This window comes from Bactrocera neohumeralis, unplaced genomic scaffold (assembly GCF_024586455.1).
Source record: "Bactrocera neohumeralis isolate Rockhampton unplaced genomic scaffold, APGP_CSIRO_Bneo_wtdbg2-racon-allhic-juicebox.fasta_v2 cluster09, whole genome shotgun sequence".
NCBI lineage: Eukaryota > Metazoa > Arthropoda > Insecta > Diptera > Tephritidae > Bactrocera > Bactrocera neohumeralis.
In genome coordinates this window covers 11,336,927-11,354,646 of record NW_026089622.1, presented here as the reverse complement: position 1 = coordinate 11,354,646, position 17,720 = coordinate 11,336,927, and the positions used below count along the sequence as shown (strand labels likewise).

General features: G+C 33.8%; 1 protein-coding gene across 5 annotated transcripts in view; it reads left to right on the top strand.

Annotated features, from left to right (window-relative positions):
* Positions 1-17,720, top strand: part of LOC126764544 (protein PALS2) — a 161,994-nt gene that overhangs the window by 92,729 nt on the left and 51,545 nt on the right. For 3 of the 5 annotated variants that reach the window (XM_050482236.1, XM_050482237.1, XM_050482239.1), the window contains 6 exons: positions 3,472-3,942; positions 13,686-13,784; positions 13,826-13,999; positions 14,059-14,269; positions 14,326-14,496; positions 14,558-14,718. In XM_050482236.1, coding sequence (XP_050338193.1) covers positions 3,472-3,942; positions 13,686-13,784; positions 13,826-13,999; positions 14,059-14,269; positions 14,326-14,496; positions 14,558-14,718 — 1,287 coding nt within the window. The remainder of the gene's footprint in view (positions 1-3,471; positions 3,943-13,685; positions 13,785-13,825; positions 14,000-14,058; positions 14,270-14,325; positions 14,497-14,557; positions 14,719-17,720) is intronic. The other 2 variants (XM_050482240.1, XM_050482238.1) reach the window with 1 other exon arrangement.

Below are 17,720 nucleotides of genomic sequence, written 5' to 3'. Positions count from 1 at the left end.
TTTAATACATCTTAAAAGCTATGTAAGCTATCAAAATGCACTTTGTGTTTTTGATACTTTTAATTTAAGTTATTGTATTGCACATATGTATAATTCTTTTTCGAAGGTACATGAACATTTGACTGTAAAAATCCGCAATGCCTGGTTTAACTCATGTTTTGTTTTGATGAAAAATAAATCCGCGCTATTTGGATGACATATCAAGATGACGACATGAGTCGAATTCCGATTTCCTGCCTGTCCGCCCATTCGTCCAAGCAAGTGATAATTTGAGAATTCTTGATGGAAATTAGGCCACATGTTCCTTGGCACCCAAGGGAACATGTTATTCCATATGGGCGGTATCGGACTATTGACATGTGCATGACATTATTTTGACTTTCTTATGACACCTTGTGAAAATGGGCGAAATCGCCATCGATTTTAAATAGAATATACATATGTATATTAATATATTATATATATATAAATTAAGAGCTAATGGCATTATCCCAAATAATATATCTTTATCAAAATATCTTTTTCTGGATATAATATGCCGTGTTGCTAAAAATGGACAAATATTTCATGAATTTTTACGCAAAATTTGATAAAAAGTTTTAGCAATACCTAAAAGTATTTCCCCGTTTGTGATCTATCCTGTTGTATTGTACTACCAAATGATGTAAGCTTGATCCATTTTTAAATGAAGATTTTTTCTGCTTTTATGATACCTATCGTTTTTTAGAGACAGAAAACGATGTCGATGCAATGAATCAATAAAAAAAATATATGTACTATATTTACTATATATTTCTTCATTTAACAACGATAGGTGTTTTAAATGTTTAATAATAAAAATCCAGAATAATTAAAATGTTACTATATATATAGTACATCTTTCTATATAAAAAGTACGTGTCACGTTGTTTGTCCGCGATGGACCCCTAAACGGCTGAACCGATTTTAGTAAAATTTAGCACACTGTGTCCAGTTCGAACCAACTTAGAAGATAGGGTAGTAAAAACAATTCATAAATAAAGAATATAGTGACGAAATGGAAACGAAATCTATTATGAAATGAAATCTGATATGGACGATCTACTAAGCGGACAACTCTATTAACTGGACAGAAAGGCTGCTGGTAACCAGACATTGGGAAAGCAGCCTTAAATTTGTTATTTTTTCCAATGAAATTTATTTGTATGAACATATTCAAAATTAAACCTAAAGTACAATCCCTTGGAATCTTATACCGACAAAAACGTTTTCGCCTTTATTCGTAAATAAATGAATAACAGTATAAAATGTATACCACAGCAACGCGTGGCCGGGTCCCCTAGTATGTATATAAAAAGTAATATTACCTTTCGTGGATACACCGTAATTTTCTATTGCAAGATTTTCATCATCATATTCAAATGTATTTGCTTTGACATGAGGCCGTAATAGAGTATGATATTGGTGCCTTACATGTAGTATTTTACCCGTATCTAAAACTATTTTTTTGTTTTCATTACAATAACAAAATACGTGATACACTTTCTCAAAAATTGTTTATTCAAAAATAAAATTAATGTCAATATGAAACACATATGTTTAACTTGTTTTTGGGGTACATGCTATGTTGTATATCCACAAAATCCACGAAACTTATTCTAAGTAATACTCGTATTGTCAATAAATCTTACGGTAGATCTGCAAAACTGACACTAAGTCACTTTTCATAGAAACCCATACCTCGGCAACTAATTGAAAAATTATCAAAAAAATTAAAATTAAACGAAGAAATGTATCTTAGAAAATTGTGTGTAAACAAAAACGGTTCATTCAGCCATTTCGGAAATTGAAAAATGAAAACTTCATACTTATGTAATATTCAGTGCAGAAAGCCAAGGTGTATCTTCTTCACTATTTTCCTTGCGTATTCGAAGGTTTTTAAAACTTTTACATTCCTCTTCTAATACTGACATTAACTGATTAATCTTGTTTTGCGGCAATAATTAATTTTTTTAACCATTTTTGATTGGTAGCATTTTAAGTATAAGCTTTGAAGATATGCCTCCTGAGTACATTAATTACACCGGTCAACACGATTTTTGGGTCTGACATCTACATGTTAAATTTTAGTTTCTCCTATGACAAAAATAAGGAAAACATTTTTTTTTCCGGTTAAAGTTTGCTTTTGTAGAAATTAGAGCAATTTTTCGATGATTTTTATATTTTTTCTACAATTTCACTATAGATTATAATTAGAAAACTTTTTTTTAGATACAAGAGTCGTTTTTATTAAAAATGTGTGTTAAACAATAATATATAAATGTAAAATAACAAAAAATTACTGTCTAAAAGTGAATATTTTTGTATTTCTTTTATGCTCATATGAGCTCTCTCGTATTAAACCCCAAATACTTATCGATGTAGATCAGCCCAAAGCAAACTTAAAGAACTAAAGATTAATATTTAAGTGTTTTTCAATGTCTAGAATCAGAATTCAAGCATGAGAACAGAAACCCCCAAAAAAATATTTTTTTTGTTGACCGGTGTTATTAACGATTTTTTTTTTTGCGATTAGTTATGTTATAACCTGTTCTAAGTTTAAATTAGCACAATTAATTTAGTTTGTTCATTTAACGGTTGCTTGTTTCACCTACCGTGTGGAGCATAGTCAGGCGGATATTCGAAAATCCTGGTATTAGTTATGTATTTGGGGGCGAGGCCAAATTTTCTCCTAATTTTAGGTACAAAGATACAATGTATTTGTCCAAGTGTTCTTTCGAACCATTTTGCGCGTCTTCTTTGCCCTGGCAAGTACTCGCGGTTTCATCGCTTCCAAAATCGTGTAGCCAACTCGCCAGATGTACGAAACTTCTTATTCAGCAGCAAAGGGTTGACGACTTCGCAATTGCTTCTTTCTCTCATACCACTTGAACTCCCGAGAAGAAACTGATTTGGCGTTAATGCCGCGCTATCGTATGATTTCAGTGGAACGAAAGTATGCGTGGACGATCTTCAGCAGCGACCTCTTCCCGGTCTTCCAAAAAGGCCTGGTGGTACCGAAACATACCACTTCTTGCTAAAGCAACATCTGGGGAAACCTGCTTGACCATATCAAACGTCTCTGTCGCAGATTTATCGAGTTTCACACAGAATTTAATCGCGTACTTCTCCTCTAACGAACGCTTGCACCACTCACCGAAATACGTGGCGCGAAAATGTTTGTCCTGACCATCCAGGTGCACGGAGACGACTGACCTCATTCGTTAGCTAGAAAGGAGGAATGCCGATTTTATAATCTTCTCACAACACGTAAATGGTTGAACAGAGAAATTTTTGAATATGCAATAAGGTTATTCAATTATGTTAAAGATGACGACTTAACGACTTGATAAACTAATTTGATAGTGCATTTCGAATAATATGATCATGATACAAATTTATAACTTATTGTATATTTTTTATTTTAAAATATAAATTTGTATTTTCTTTTAGGAATTATTACGTGCTCATGATGAAATAGGACAAATCTATGACCATATGTACAAATCTGGAAAAGAAAGTTCAAATAAGTTGCAAATATTAGCCTCTCATAAAAACTGCTATCTTTTCCCTTCTGAAGTGCTTTCCAATAAAATGCCAATAGAAGCAACAAGAGTAGTAGGCCTTCGCCGTGTTGAAAATAAGCCTTTGGGATTCACAGTTGAAATTAATTCACAAAACTTTTTGTCGGTGGCACGTATACTTTCAGGAGGAATTATTGATAAGCAAGGACTCTTGAATACAGGTGATGTAATACTAGAAATTAATGGAGTTCCGGTTAGTACACCTGAAGCTTTGCAAGCAGAAGTTTCACGTTGGAAAGGAGATCTTACACTAAAAATTGCACCATACGTACATGATGAATCTGCAGAAAAAAGTATCGTTAATTATCACTCACTTGATAATCCAGGACAAAAAATGACAGTAAGTAATATATAGTTAATTGATTTGTTTACGCAAATAATTAATAAGTAAGAAACTAATATTACATACATATGTATGTACAATTAGTAAGACCTTTTAATTTAAATTTAGCGCGAAAATCCATTTTTTCTGAAGTAAATAAAGTGCATTCGGCAATCGATGAGTAAAATTATTCAAATGAGATCAAATACAATTTCTGGTGCCGAAATCCAGAATGTTTGCAAAAGGTCTTCGGTGATATTAAAAGAGGGTCGAGATCCCGTTGACGACGAACCACTTTCGGGACAACCAAAAAATAAAGTAAAGTCAGAGATAATACTGCCTTTGTTGGAATATCGAAAGGATCTGTGAAAACCATTTTGAAAGATCATTTGGCCCTAAAAAGAGTGAAAGCACGATTGGTTCAGAAATCAGTAGGTTTTTTTTCGAAAAACAGCGTCTCGTTAACGTCGGTTAAACAATGCTTTCCAACTATCAGGATGTCATGAAACGTATTATTTGGCTATGAGTCTTGGATCTATGCTTACGACCAATCGGCAGAATATCGTGGCAAAAGTGAGCCGAAACTGAAAAAACCACGTCAAAGCAGTTCATAAATCGAGGTTATGTTGACAGCTTTCTTCGATTATCGAGGTGTGGAATTCTTTCCGACCGGACAAACTGTCAACAAGGAATACCATTTACGTGTTATGCATCGTTTGCGCGAAGTTATTCGTAAAAAGAAGCCGGAATTTTTATACTTTCAAAGTCCTTAGAGGCAAATAACCAGCATTACCCCTTGATCTTTCGCAAACAAAACCAAGCAAGGTTATGTACAAAAAAGGGCGGTTATCTTTTTAACGAGCTCAACTGCAAAATAGAATAAGTACATACCTTTTGGGCATAAAAGTCCAGGATTAGAGTGTATCCATATACCTCAACATATATACAGACATAAATAAGTTAAATTAAACTTAACTTAACTAAATTAAAATTCAATTTGGCTTTGGAAGCTCTTAAATCAAGATTCGAAAACGAAAGAATATTGATTGATAAGTCGTTACTTATGAATTTGGCAAAAAATCAAAAGGAAACAATTGAATAATTCATTATACTGCAATCCACTGATAATTGGGACCCAATACTGGTATACAGAAAAAACGTTTCTTCTATGGGAGTGATCGATCTCATCACGAACAAAGTTCCCAACGTGGCACCAATTAAAAGATTCTCTGACAACCCGTCTTTACTTCACCACTAATCACTATACTCTCGCATGATCCTTCCAATTTCTCAGCACTAACCCCAGGGCATGTTCTCAAAAGATAACAAGTAAGGAAGGGCTAAGTTCGGGTGTCACCGAACATTTTATACTCTCGCATGATAAAGTGATAATCGAGATTTCATTATCAGTCATTTACATATTTTTCAAATACCGTATTTGTATAAAATTTTATTCCGCTATCATCATTGGTTCCTAATGTACATATATGTATATTATACAAAGAATGCATCAGATAGAATTCAAAATAGCGTTATATTGGAAGAAGGCGTGGTTGTGAACCGATTTCACCCATATTTTGTACATGTCATCAGGGTGTTAAGAAAATATTATATACCGAATTTCATTGAAATCGGTAGAGTAGTTCCCGAGATATGGTTTTTGGTCCATAAGTGGGCGACGCCACGCCCATTTTCAATTTTTAAAAAAAGCCTGGGTGCAGCTTCCTTCTGCCATTTCTTCCGTAAAATTTAGTGTTTCTGACGTTTTTTGTTAGTCGGTTAACGCACTTTTAGTGATTTTCAACATAACCTTTGTATGGGAGGTGAGCGAGGTTATTATCCGATTTCTTCCATTTTTGAACTGTATATGGAAATGCCTGAAGGAAACGACTCTATAGAATTTGGTTGACATAGCTATACAAAAAACTTAGTAGGGGGCGGGGCCACGCCCACTTTTCCAAGAAAATTATATCCAAATATGCCCCTCCCTAATGCGATCCTTTGTGCCAAATTTCACTTTAATATCTTTATTTATGGCTTAGTTATGACACTTTATAGGTTTTCGGTTTCGCCATTTTGTGGGCGTGGCAGTGGGCCGATTTTGCTCATCTTTGAACTTAACCTTCTTATGGAGCCAAGAAATACGTGTACCAAGTTTCATCATGATATCTCAATTTTTACTCAAGTTACAGCTTGCACGGACGGACGGACGGACGGACAGACGGACATCCGGATTTCAACTCTACTCTTCACCCTGATCACTTTGGTATATATAACCCTATATCTGACTCATTTAGTTTTAGGACTTACAAACAACCGTTATGTGAACAAAACTATATACTCTCCTTAGCAACTTTGTTGCGAGAGTATAAAAAAAAATGGCTAACTGAGGCAGGCGTGGAGTCGCTATCATTAACAAGCCAATAGTTAAGTAATATTAAATAAACAATACAAAGTAAAAACCTATAAAATTGGGTACAAAAAGCAACTACAAGCTCATAAAATAAAGTTGTTTTCCTTAAACACTCACATGTACATAAAAACATGGTACTAAATATGTTTTTAAAACTACATAAATACATCACCAAATGTTCCTACGGTTACCAAGTATTTTGCGTCCTCGACTATTCTACCACCTGTATGCCGAAATACATACATGTAGAGTTTTGTATTTAGGAAAAACTGTTCTGATAAACTTACAAAATACTGCCGTCGAATTTGTGATACCAAAAGGAACGAAACCAAATTCACTACTTCCTGGAATTTGGTTCAACGGGTATGTGACAAAACCCGTCTTTCAAATCTAAAGTTGTAAATCTTTCTGTTACTTGTAATTTGTCCAATGTCTCGTCTGCAAGCGTTATCGGAAAGTTGTCCCAAGTATATTTTCATTTATCTTACGAAAATCACAACAAAATCTTTTCAATCCATTCTTTTTTGTGATTAATACCACTAGTGACGCGTACTACGACGTGCTATTTTGAATAATCCCATCCTTAAGTATTTCCCCGACTTGATTATCTATGTACTTTTAATTTTCGTACAACACCGGAGGCCGTTGATACACTGGTGTTTCGTCTGTTAAAATTAGTTTCATTTGAACTGTCAAATTCATTGGCTTCTGAGGCTGATATTTATTTCTCAACGTTTTGACGAACTCTGCGTCAGATTCTTCTAAATGTGACAAGTCTACTCTATCCGACTTATCATCCATATGTATTTCTATTCCACACAAAACTTTGAATTCACTTTCATCATTGAAGCCTTCGCCAGGACCTCCATCTATGCGTCGACCTCTTTTTCCAGCACTTCCGGACTAACCTTATCTTCGCATACTTGCTCGGCTGAAACCCTCTTACCCGTTGAGATTTCAGTTTCCTCGCCCACTTCAATACATTTACTTCCAACCCTCAACTCATTGGCCCCCGTGTCTACAAACACTTCTCTACCTTTATTAGGTTTTCTAAATTCCACGCTACCTTTTTAAAACAACAAGTTCTTCTTCTTCCTTAAGTAGATCATTTCCCAAGATTGCTGCGTAGGGTATATCTTGCACTCTTACTACTTCAAAAATGACTTCCATAGTCACACCTTCTACAGTTACCTCTGCTATAAAGTTTCTTTTGTTGTAACCTTGCCTTTTCTAAATCCATACAACCGTTTTTTCTCTTTTCTGAGACTAACTGCTCCTACCTTCATAAATGTATCGTACCACAATATACTTGTAAAGCATCCCGTATCGACCAATGCGCTAAACCTGATCTCGTTCACGAAAATGTACTCACTTTTTCATTTACCGTTTCGATCACCTACTGTGTTAATACGCTCATTTTTCACCACGCTGACTGGATGTGAGACTTTGTACTCGTGGACATAATGGCCCTTTCCCTTGCACTTAAAACAATCTACTTGGTTTATTCCCCCATGTCGGCACTCTCTAACTAAATGACCTTCCTGATTACAAGCATAGCATTTCTTCTTAACCTGGTCTTCAGTACCTTTAATTGTACTTGACGACGGATTTAACTCTGTTACGGCGGTCGTACCTTTAATTCTTTCATATACCCAGATTTTTCTTTCCATTCTTTCAAACTACGCGTCTGATACAACACACTTTTATTTTCTCTATTATCCGGTATACCCTACATGAAATATTTAATTATGCTCTTTTCATGGAGTGATATTGCTTTGCTGCTTTCCAAAGTAAACAGAACTTTTTATACCCTGAACAGGGTATATTAAGTTTGCCACGAAGTTTGTAACACCCAGAAGGAATCGTCGGAGACCCTATAAAGTATATATATAAACGATCAGTATGTCGAGCTGAGTCGATTTACCCATGTCCGTCTGTCTGTCTGTCCGTCTGTACGTCTGTCTGTATATATACGAATTAGTCTCTCAGTTTTTCAGATATCGTTTTGAAATTTTGCAAACGTCATTTTCTCTTCAAGAAGCTGCTCATTTGTCGGAACGGCCGATATCAGACCACTATAACATATAAGTAGCTGCCATACAAATTGAACGATCGGAATCAAACGCTTGTATGGAAAACTTTCACATTTGACAAGATATATTCACGAAATTTGACACGTATTATTTTCTGAGGCAACAATGTAATCTCCGAAGAAATTGTTCAGATCGGTTAACTATAGCATATAGCTACCATACAAACTGAACGATCGGAATCAAGTTCTTGTATGCACAACTTTCACATTTGACAAGATACATATATTAACGAAATTTGGTTCAAGTTATTTTCTAAGGCAACAATATAATCTCCGAAGAAATTGTTCAGATCGGTTAACTGTAGCATATAGCTGCCATACAAACTGAACGATCGGAATCAAGTTCTTGTATGGACAACTTTCACATTTGAAAAGATATATTCACGAAATTTGGTATATGTTATTTTCTAAGACAACAATGTAATCTCTAAAAAACTTGTTTAGAACGGATTACTATAACATATAGCTTTCATACAAACTGAACACATAGTTACTAACAGAAATGCACCTGTGAAGGGTATTTAGCTTCGGTGCAACCGAAGTTAACGTTTTTTCTTGTTGAATCTAGCGGCGCTCTTGAATCTGGTCGCTCCATTTATATGTCGACTGGTGCGTTAGAATCTGCTATCTTTATCGATTGTCCAGTGAGAATTTCATCACATTTCAACGACTGGAATAAAGTTATTGCGTTTTAAGTGTCAGTATTTTTATGTTACAGGTGCAAAAATGAACTTCGAACAAAGAGCCATCATTAAATTTTGTTTTAAAATTGGTAAAACTTTTACCGAAACAATTCAATTGATGAAACAAGTTTATGGCGATGATTTATACGCATGAATAAGGATAGTATTAGAGATTAAGAATTGCATTGAAGAGCAAAGAGAGCACCTTTACAGCAATATTTGGTAACTCAATTAGCCCTTTTGGGGTAATATCGTCATATCCTGGTGACTTTTTTGGGTTATGTTCTTTTATGACTCTAATAATTTCAGAAGGTGAAGTCTTAAAAGATTCGGGAGACTCGTTAGCTATGTTGGGTAAGCTGGACAGCTTAAAGTTGTTCTTAAGGTTAGGTTTAGGCAATTAGGTTAAAATATTTTTTCTAGGTGATAGCCGTTTCCCCATCACTTTGAGCCCAATTTCCACCCAAGTCTCGTATAGGCATGTTGGAGTCAATTGGTGGCTTCATGGACCATATAAATGTGAATGAATAGAAGTGTACATGTCAGCGTATAAATGTGAATGAATAGAAGTGTAAGCATATTACATTTTCGCTAAGCCCGGCAGAAAAACAATATTTTTGTACCCCAAGCGAACGAAGTAACATATCTTGATATTCACATAGATAGAAGGCACACGCTGTGCAAATATTGATATAATACAAATGTTCAATCGAAAGTTCTTAGAACAATCTCGTGTTCGCCATGGGACATGCTTAATGAATATATCCATAAAGGTCGTGGTATTCCTTTTGTATGGAAAGGAGGAAGTAGAGATCAGCAGAATGAAATATATATCTAAACCCATTTGCTAATGCTTTAGTACATTTCTGCGATCAAACACGTCTAAAAAGAAGAGATATGCTAGCATACTAAAGAGCAACGTATCACCAAAACAGCTCAACTAGACTTAAGATTTTATAACTCATTGTTAGGCTTTTAAAAGAGCAGATCCAATAAATATAGAAATATTGAAAAAAAATTACCTAAAGGAGCTGAAGGCCATCCCAAAAATGCTTATGAAAAGTGTTTCAGGGACTGGAAAAATCGTTGGCATAGTAGTCTGGTCGGGATTACTTTAAGGGCGGAAAAATAAAAATTCATTAATGGTTATATATTTTGCGTTTTACTTACAAATATTTCTTAGTTAGTTGAAATCCGTATGTCTGTCTGCATGTTCGCCCATCTGCTTGTGTTCCATGGTCGTTTATTTAAATGGGCGGAAGCAGACCAATGCTACAAGTAAGCCGTAAATTATGATACAAAACTGATGCAACGAATCGCAACAACGAGGGACACTTGTGGTTTGAAATTTGTAAGAAACGCTCTCTTCCTATACAACGGTTTTGTTCAAAACTACTAAAAGTGCTATAAATCTTACATATAAAAATGAAACGCTATTTTGGTATGTCCGCGCATGACGCCCGAACCACGGCACGGAAAGACTTGAAAACTTGCACGGGTATTCCTTTAGACCTGGATAAGGTCCTAACGACGTCCTTTTTTGCAAAATCACCTTCGATTTCCAAATTAAGTGCATATTAATTTCGGCTGAACCCATTTGCCTGAAAATAGGTGATGAGGCTGTCGTTTTATGATAAAAGTCATAACAAGCATGTGTTCATTACTCATGTAAGAATTGTTTGAATATTTTAATACTTTTTATTTTAATACAAAAAAAGGACAAAATAACATCACGCGGCGACTGGCAGGATATAGCAATTTTTGTTTACATACATACATATGTATGTATAGAGATTATACTAAACCTAATAGTGAACTAGGAAAAGTTGAATTATAATTTGAGATGAGTGCATAATAGCTCACAAATCTTCCTGACGCATTTAAGTATTGCACAGAAGCTTCTGTTTTCTGACGTGTGTGTCTGGGTTTTAGATGTCGATTTTTCAATTATGTACATTCGATGAATGTTGAACAAAATATTACCATATGTTTGGACATAACTGGGTACTTTTCTACTTACATATACACCATAACAAGAAACATTTGTATGTGTAACGATATACGATATCCTATTATGCAGAGACTGTGACGATATGTACATATTTTATTTAATATTTATTTCCAGTGGTAAGATATTTGTGAAAATATTCTAACATCATACGTATGTATGATACTATGTTAGAATAGTACTATGTACTATTCTTTAAGTGATTACGAAGTTAATAAAAAATATAAATTGCCAATTTAATACAAAATTATACATCCAGAATGGTGCAAGAGAGCTTTATAGAAGGACGGTGGTCCTGGAACTTCCACATTTAGATGATAACATATGTATATCTCATATTTTCACATACATCTGTATACATTAGACAATATCTAAGGTATATTAGTAAAATTAATTAAGCGTGTAATATTAGATATGGTTTAGTTTAAGCCGAAAGTATGTGACATTTTATTGTACTACTAATTTCTGTTATTTTAACAAACCTTATTATATTAATGGTTTAACGCTGAGCATGTAAATGGGTTGGTTTAGACCTTGGTCCTAAGCACATATCCCTAATATCATCAATTCTGATCCTCTGGTTGACGTTTTATGCATCAAATCAATTTATTAAATTTAGCCTTTTCGGCTAAGTTTCGGTTTAGATAAGGTTGCAATTGATCGAAGTAAAATAAAGTCATAAAACTAATTGAGTTTATGATCTATAATATAACTTAATAAAGTAACATCTTTGATTGTAATTCATTCAAGATTTCGTCGAATAATGAATGTTGTGCTCTTTCGCAACAGTTTTTAATAAGAAGGTTTGTCCACACCTGAAGGTTAAATTTGTACAAAGTAGAATGTCTCAATGGATACATAAAAATACAAATGTCTTTTTTCTTGGACTTTAAAAACTTAATACTCAAAATCAATAACAATACAAGGTCTGTTCCAAAGTAAACACACCCCCTAGTAGCGCCATCTATATGTCGACTGGTACGTTAGAATCTGCTATCTTTATCGATTGTCCAGTGAGAATTTCATGACATTTTATCGATTGGAAGTAGAGTTATTGCGTTTTAAGTGTAAGTATGTTTGTACTATCGGTGCAAATTGTCTGACGACCAAAAATTGCTCAGAATCCAACATTCGAAAGACATCTTTAAAGAGATCAAAATATTGTGACGTGGTGTTTCCAATATGATCCCGAAACTAAACGCCAGTCAAAAGTGAAGACAATGCTGATTTCGTTTTTTTGTAGTCTTTATAACTCCAAGGGTATTGTCCACAAAGAATTTGTTTCACCCAGACAAAATTTTAATGCGGTATTAATCCTTGGAGTTTTGAAGCGTTTGGTGCGCCGTATTCGACGTGTTCGCCCCGAATATCGCGAAGATGAAAGTTAGCGTTTGTTGCACGATAATGCGTCGTCTCGATCGACGCTTGTGACCGATTATTCGATCAAAAATCACATTTTAACCATTAACCACTCCGCGTATTCACCTGATATAGCACCGTGCGACTTCTTCCTATTCGGAAAAATGCATTTGAGCATGAAAGGAAAGCGTTATGCAGTCGTAGAGGCCATTCAAAAGGCTTGCACCGAGATACTGGTGGCCATACCGGCCAACGAGCTAAAACACTCGTTCGACATGTTTTTGGACCGTGCAAAAAGCTGCATTGAAGCAGAAGGAGACTATTTTTAATACAATAAATTGATTTTGCCGAAAACCATTTGTTCTGTTTTTTTTAAAGACCTGTTTACTTTGGAATGCACCTTGTAATGCATCAGAAAACAAACGAAGAGCAAAAAGATAATTTGACCAATTTTTTTCTTACCAGTTTTTTTTAATTTATTAAAAATACTTAACAACTGATTTCAAAACACAGAAAACTCTACATACGGCAGCTCTGAAATATGAATAAAATGCAACGCTGCATACTCGTACCAGCAATTCTACCAACTACCTCAAGCTTCTTAACTGTATTCCGTTATCTATAAATAAGCAAATTTCCTTTACTTCTTTTCTTTTTATTTTTTTAAAATGAGTAAAGAAATCAGTACTGAAGTGTATATATAGTGTTGACTTTGCTACCAAAAAACAACAAAGCAAGTTCAACTTGTTTAGCTGTGATAGAAAAAAAATTTGGTATAAAATCAGAGAAGCACTGTTGTCAAAAAACTTTCTTCGTACAGTCAAACATGGAGGCGGTTTCGTAATATTGAGGGGTTGCATGTCAGCTGCTGGTGTGGGAAATTTAGATTTTATCGAAACAACAATGGATCGTAGATATAGTTGAATGTACTAAAAGACAATCGAAGCAATCTGCAAATAAAATGGGTCTTTAAGAGTACCAATCCTCTTCCAACAGGATAATGATCCAAAGCATACTGCAGGAATGGTTGGTCTGCCTCTATTTTTTATATATTTTAGGTATATTATATTTGATACTTATACTAATATTTGATACTTAAATGATCGGAACCACATAAATAAATAAAGAAAATCACTACAAAGGTGAAGTTCTTTTATATTAAAAACCTTCAAATTAAATTAATTTTCACAAAATTCATACTTTTAGTGCTTTATGAGAGCCTTATTTGATTATAACCCTTTCGAAGATTCATTGTTACCATGCAAAGATATTGGACTGGCTTTCAATTCGGGTGACATTTTACAGGTTTGAATATATTAAATAATTTGTAAAGATCTAACAATTAGGTTTTGATACAGATATTGAGTGTAAAGGATCCGAATTGGTGGCAAGCGAAAAATTTCAACGATCAAATGGAGCGGATCGGTCTAATACCTTCACAAGAATTGGAAGAGAGACGCAAAGCTTTTGTTGTACCTGAAGCTGATTTCGCTCATAAGATAGGCATATGCGGAACACGGGTCTGTGAATTTTATATTTAGAAAATTTCTGTAAACATTAATGCCATTTTAAATAACAGGTCTCAAAGCGTAAAAAAATAACTATGTACAAATCTAAAGCAAATTGCGAATTTGACAAAGCTGATTTGCTTTTATATGAGGAGGTAACAAGGATGCCACCATTTAGAAGGAAGACTCTGGTGTTAATAGGTGTTCCAGGAGTTGGAAGGCGTACCCTCAAAAATCGTCTTATCAATAGTGATCCGGAGCGATTTGGAACCGTTATACCCCGTAAGTGATAATTAAAAAGCAAAAGAGTTAATGAAATAAATACAAATTTATTTTAGACACAACTAGGCCTAAGCGGCCACTTGAAGAAAATGGAGTCAGTTACTATTTTACTAATCGTGAAAAAATGGAAGAACAAATAAAGCGTAATGAATTTCTTGAATATGGGAGCTACAATGGACATTTATATGGTTTGCATTTGAACTCTGTGAATGAAGTGATCGAGAGTGGTAAGGTTTTGTAATTATTTACTTAGTGCTGCGCATGGATTGAACCTTTGAATAATCTTAGGACGGATGTGCATATTAGATTGTGCTCCAAGCACTTTAAAATTTCTTCATAATAGTCAGCAGTTGATGCCGTTTGTTATATTTATCGGTGCTACTGGAATGGAGCAGCTAAAGCAAGTTTACTCTGAAAGACGTGCAACAGGATCACTTAAAAGTTTATCGGTAAGTCGCCATGCTGAATTATTTTAATTTCCAATTGAGATATAATTATAAGTAAAGTTAGTATCGATTAACAACATTATTTCTATTAGTATTCTAGTATTCAACTAATATAATCTTTCATGCATAAAAGATGACTTACTAATTTGTCAGATTTATTACTTATTCTTAAAAACTAGAGCAAACCAAACAAAATCTTCTATCGAAAATTTTTAATCTATATTGTGAACAGCTTGTGTAAAAATTGTTTTAACGGCACCCAGAGTGCACTGTTCGTGAAAAATACTCGAATCTAAATATAGAAAAATACAAAATCAGTTAAAACAAGTAAGGAAGAGTTAAGTTCAGGTATTGACATATAAATTTCATTTTTAAGTTATACTAGTGATAGTAGATCCGACCACTCGATGCTGTGGAATACATTTTATATTATTATTCAAATAATACACTATTCAATACAGTGAATATTTAATTTGCGAATAAAGGGGAAAACGTTTTTGCCGGTATAAGAATCCAAGGGATTGCACTTGAGCTTTAATTTTTGATATTTTCATGGCAAAATTAACGATTTTAAGGATGTTTTTTCAATCTATGATTAATAGCATCTGTCTAACTAAAAAAATGGTCCCTATCGAAAGAAGGAATATTGATTAAGTTTTCTTTATGTTTGTCATTTTACTGAAAATTAAAATTGCAGTTGAACATCCCTAACTCGCATCACCATAATCCACAAAAAAACTTTGAGCAAAAGAGACTTCGAGTTATGGCAGGAAAATATATGAAATTTGGCTTCTAGTGTTCTAGCTTTTGGTAGTAATGTTCGAGTTATGGGAGTTCAACTGTATTATATTTTTTGGGATTCTGAATACATGTGTATGTTTATAAATACATACAGTGAAATCTCCCGTAATTGGGGCAGTCTTTCTGTTCAGTTATAAAGTTGTCCGCTTAATAGATTGTACTTAATAAACATCAACAAATTGTGCGACCGGCCAATGTGCACAGTTAATGGAGATTTCCGCTTAATAGAGCCCCCATTTAATAGAGATTTCATTGTATTTTTTATATATGAATTGTTTTCACTATCCTGTCTTTTAAGGGTGTATTCTGGTTTAGAAATTCGAAAAAATCGATTTTTTTTTGTATATTTTTATAGTATAACCCTTAAAGAAAATGTCCCTAGGAGGATTTTTCGAAATACAAATTATTTTCCGAGTTACAGCTCATTTTGTGACTCCGACTCCGACTGCGCGCGACTAGATCTCAAATTCTAAACTCGTTTTTCTCATAACTACTTTTCTAGAAACGATATGCATGATATCTCAAGTTCTACTCAACCGATTCACATGAAATTTTACACAGAGCTTTCTTATACATTACAGTATCGCACTACAAAGAACTTTCGAAAGAATTTTCTTTTTATTTTTAAAAAATTCCGAACCACAAAAAAACAGGGAAAATACGAAACTTTTTTTTTCAAACCTCCACCATTTTGTAAATTTTTTTTTTCAAAAACGTTTCGTAGTGCGATAACTACACTTTTACTCTTCACGGATTCCGCATATATTTTCGTTTTAGGTCACGGAAAGGATTTATATCCTGCACACCAGGACAAGCCATTGTTTCAATAGTCTCTACTTCGCCGACCTGCAGTTTTTTTTAATTAAATTTTTTTTCTTATATTATTTATGTTTTGTATTCTTAGAATATCAATAAAAAGCATTTAAAAAAAGGGATAGTCAAACTAATTTTTGATTTTTTTTATCGCGTCAAAAATTACCTAAAATTCGGGCTTCTAAACCAGAATACCCCCTTAAGTTGGTTAAAACTGGACACAGTGTGCAAAATTTTACTAAAATCGGTTCAGTGGTTTTGGAGTTCATCGTTTTTATATACAAAGATTACAGGCCATAGACTCACTTAGTTTTATAACTTTAAATATTTTATTTACATAAATTTTTATTCTATTTTACTTCAAGCCAAATGAAATACATGTGATATAAAATCAACCGCAAAGGCTAATTAACGAAATATATTAACCGTTGATGTGAAAAACGCCAACCAAAGGCTCTGAATAATTTATATTCGGAATATAAGGTTTGGACAAAGGGTTAAAACAATTCTCTAACCAGTGCTAAACCACAAATTTAAATGTCACATATTTAGATCAAACTTAAAGGCGTAGAGTCAGTGGGAAGGTCGGAAATTAATATCCTGGGTATACTGCGGACAGAGAAAGTCCAGTATCAATATGTAAGAGATATGAAAAAAAGTTGTGTTGCAATTGAAAAATTACTGAAAAATGGCTCTTATTAATTTACATTTCCCGAGAGTCAGGAGCAAATAGGATACATTATTTTTTGAGACAACGATTAATGTTTTTAAGTCATCACTCACACAGAGTAGAGTTCAAAGTTTTCGTTTAAATTAAGTACTTAAAAAATTTATTTTATTAAACGATTATCGATATTTTGTGAAAGTTCTATGGTTACATCGCTAAACACTCGATAAGTTTTACGAAAAATATGATTTGTTATGTTTATTAGCCATTAATTTGTAATAAAAGATAAAAAATTGTGGAAATCATTTTTTATAATTTTCTGTTGGACTTTAACTACGAATAACTTTGAAAGAGTTGACTCAGCCAAAAAATGTTTAGACCTTTTTTGTAGATCTGTAAATTTCGCTTTCCAATTATTTGTTCGTGTACATTAAAAATCCAAACAAAAAAAATATTTCCTGTGTTATTTATATGGGAAATCAAAAATGTAGACGAGGCACCTCTTAATATTAATATTAAGAGCTCAGGTCTTACCAGAACTTGTTTCTAGTCATGTCGGATGAGATTTTCATGGTAACTAAGAGAAAAATAAAAATAAAAACTATTTTGGGCCCACCTTAATACATACATATGTAACTCACACAAGAAAGTATTTATTTTTTATTTATGTAGTGCATAGGTATATGGGAGTTGGAGTAATTCCTAGACCGATTTCACATTTTGT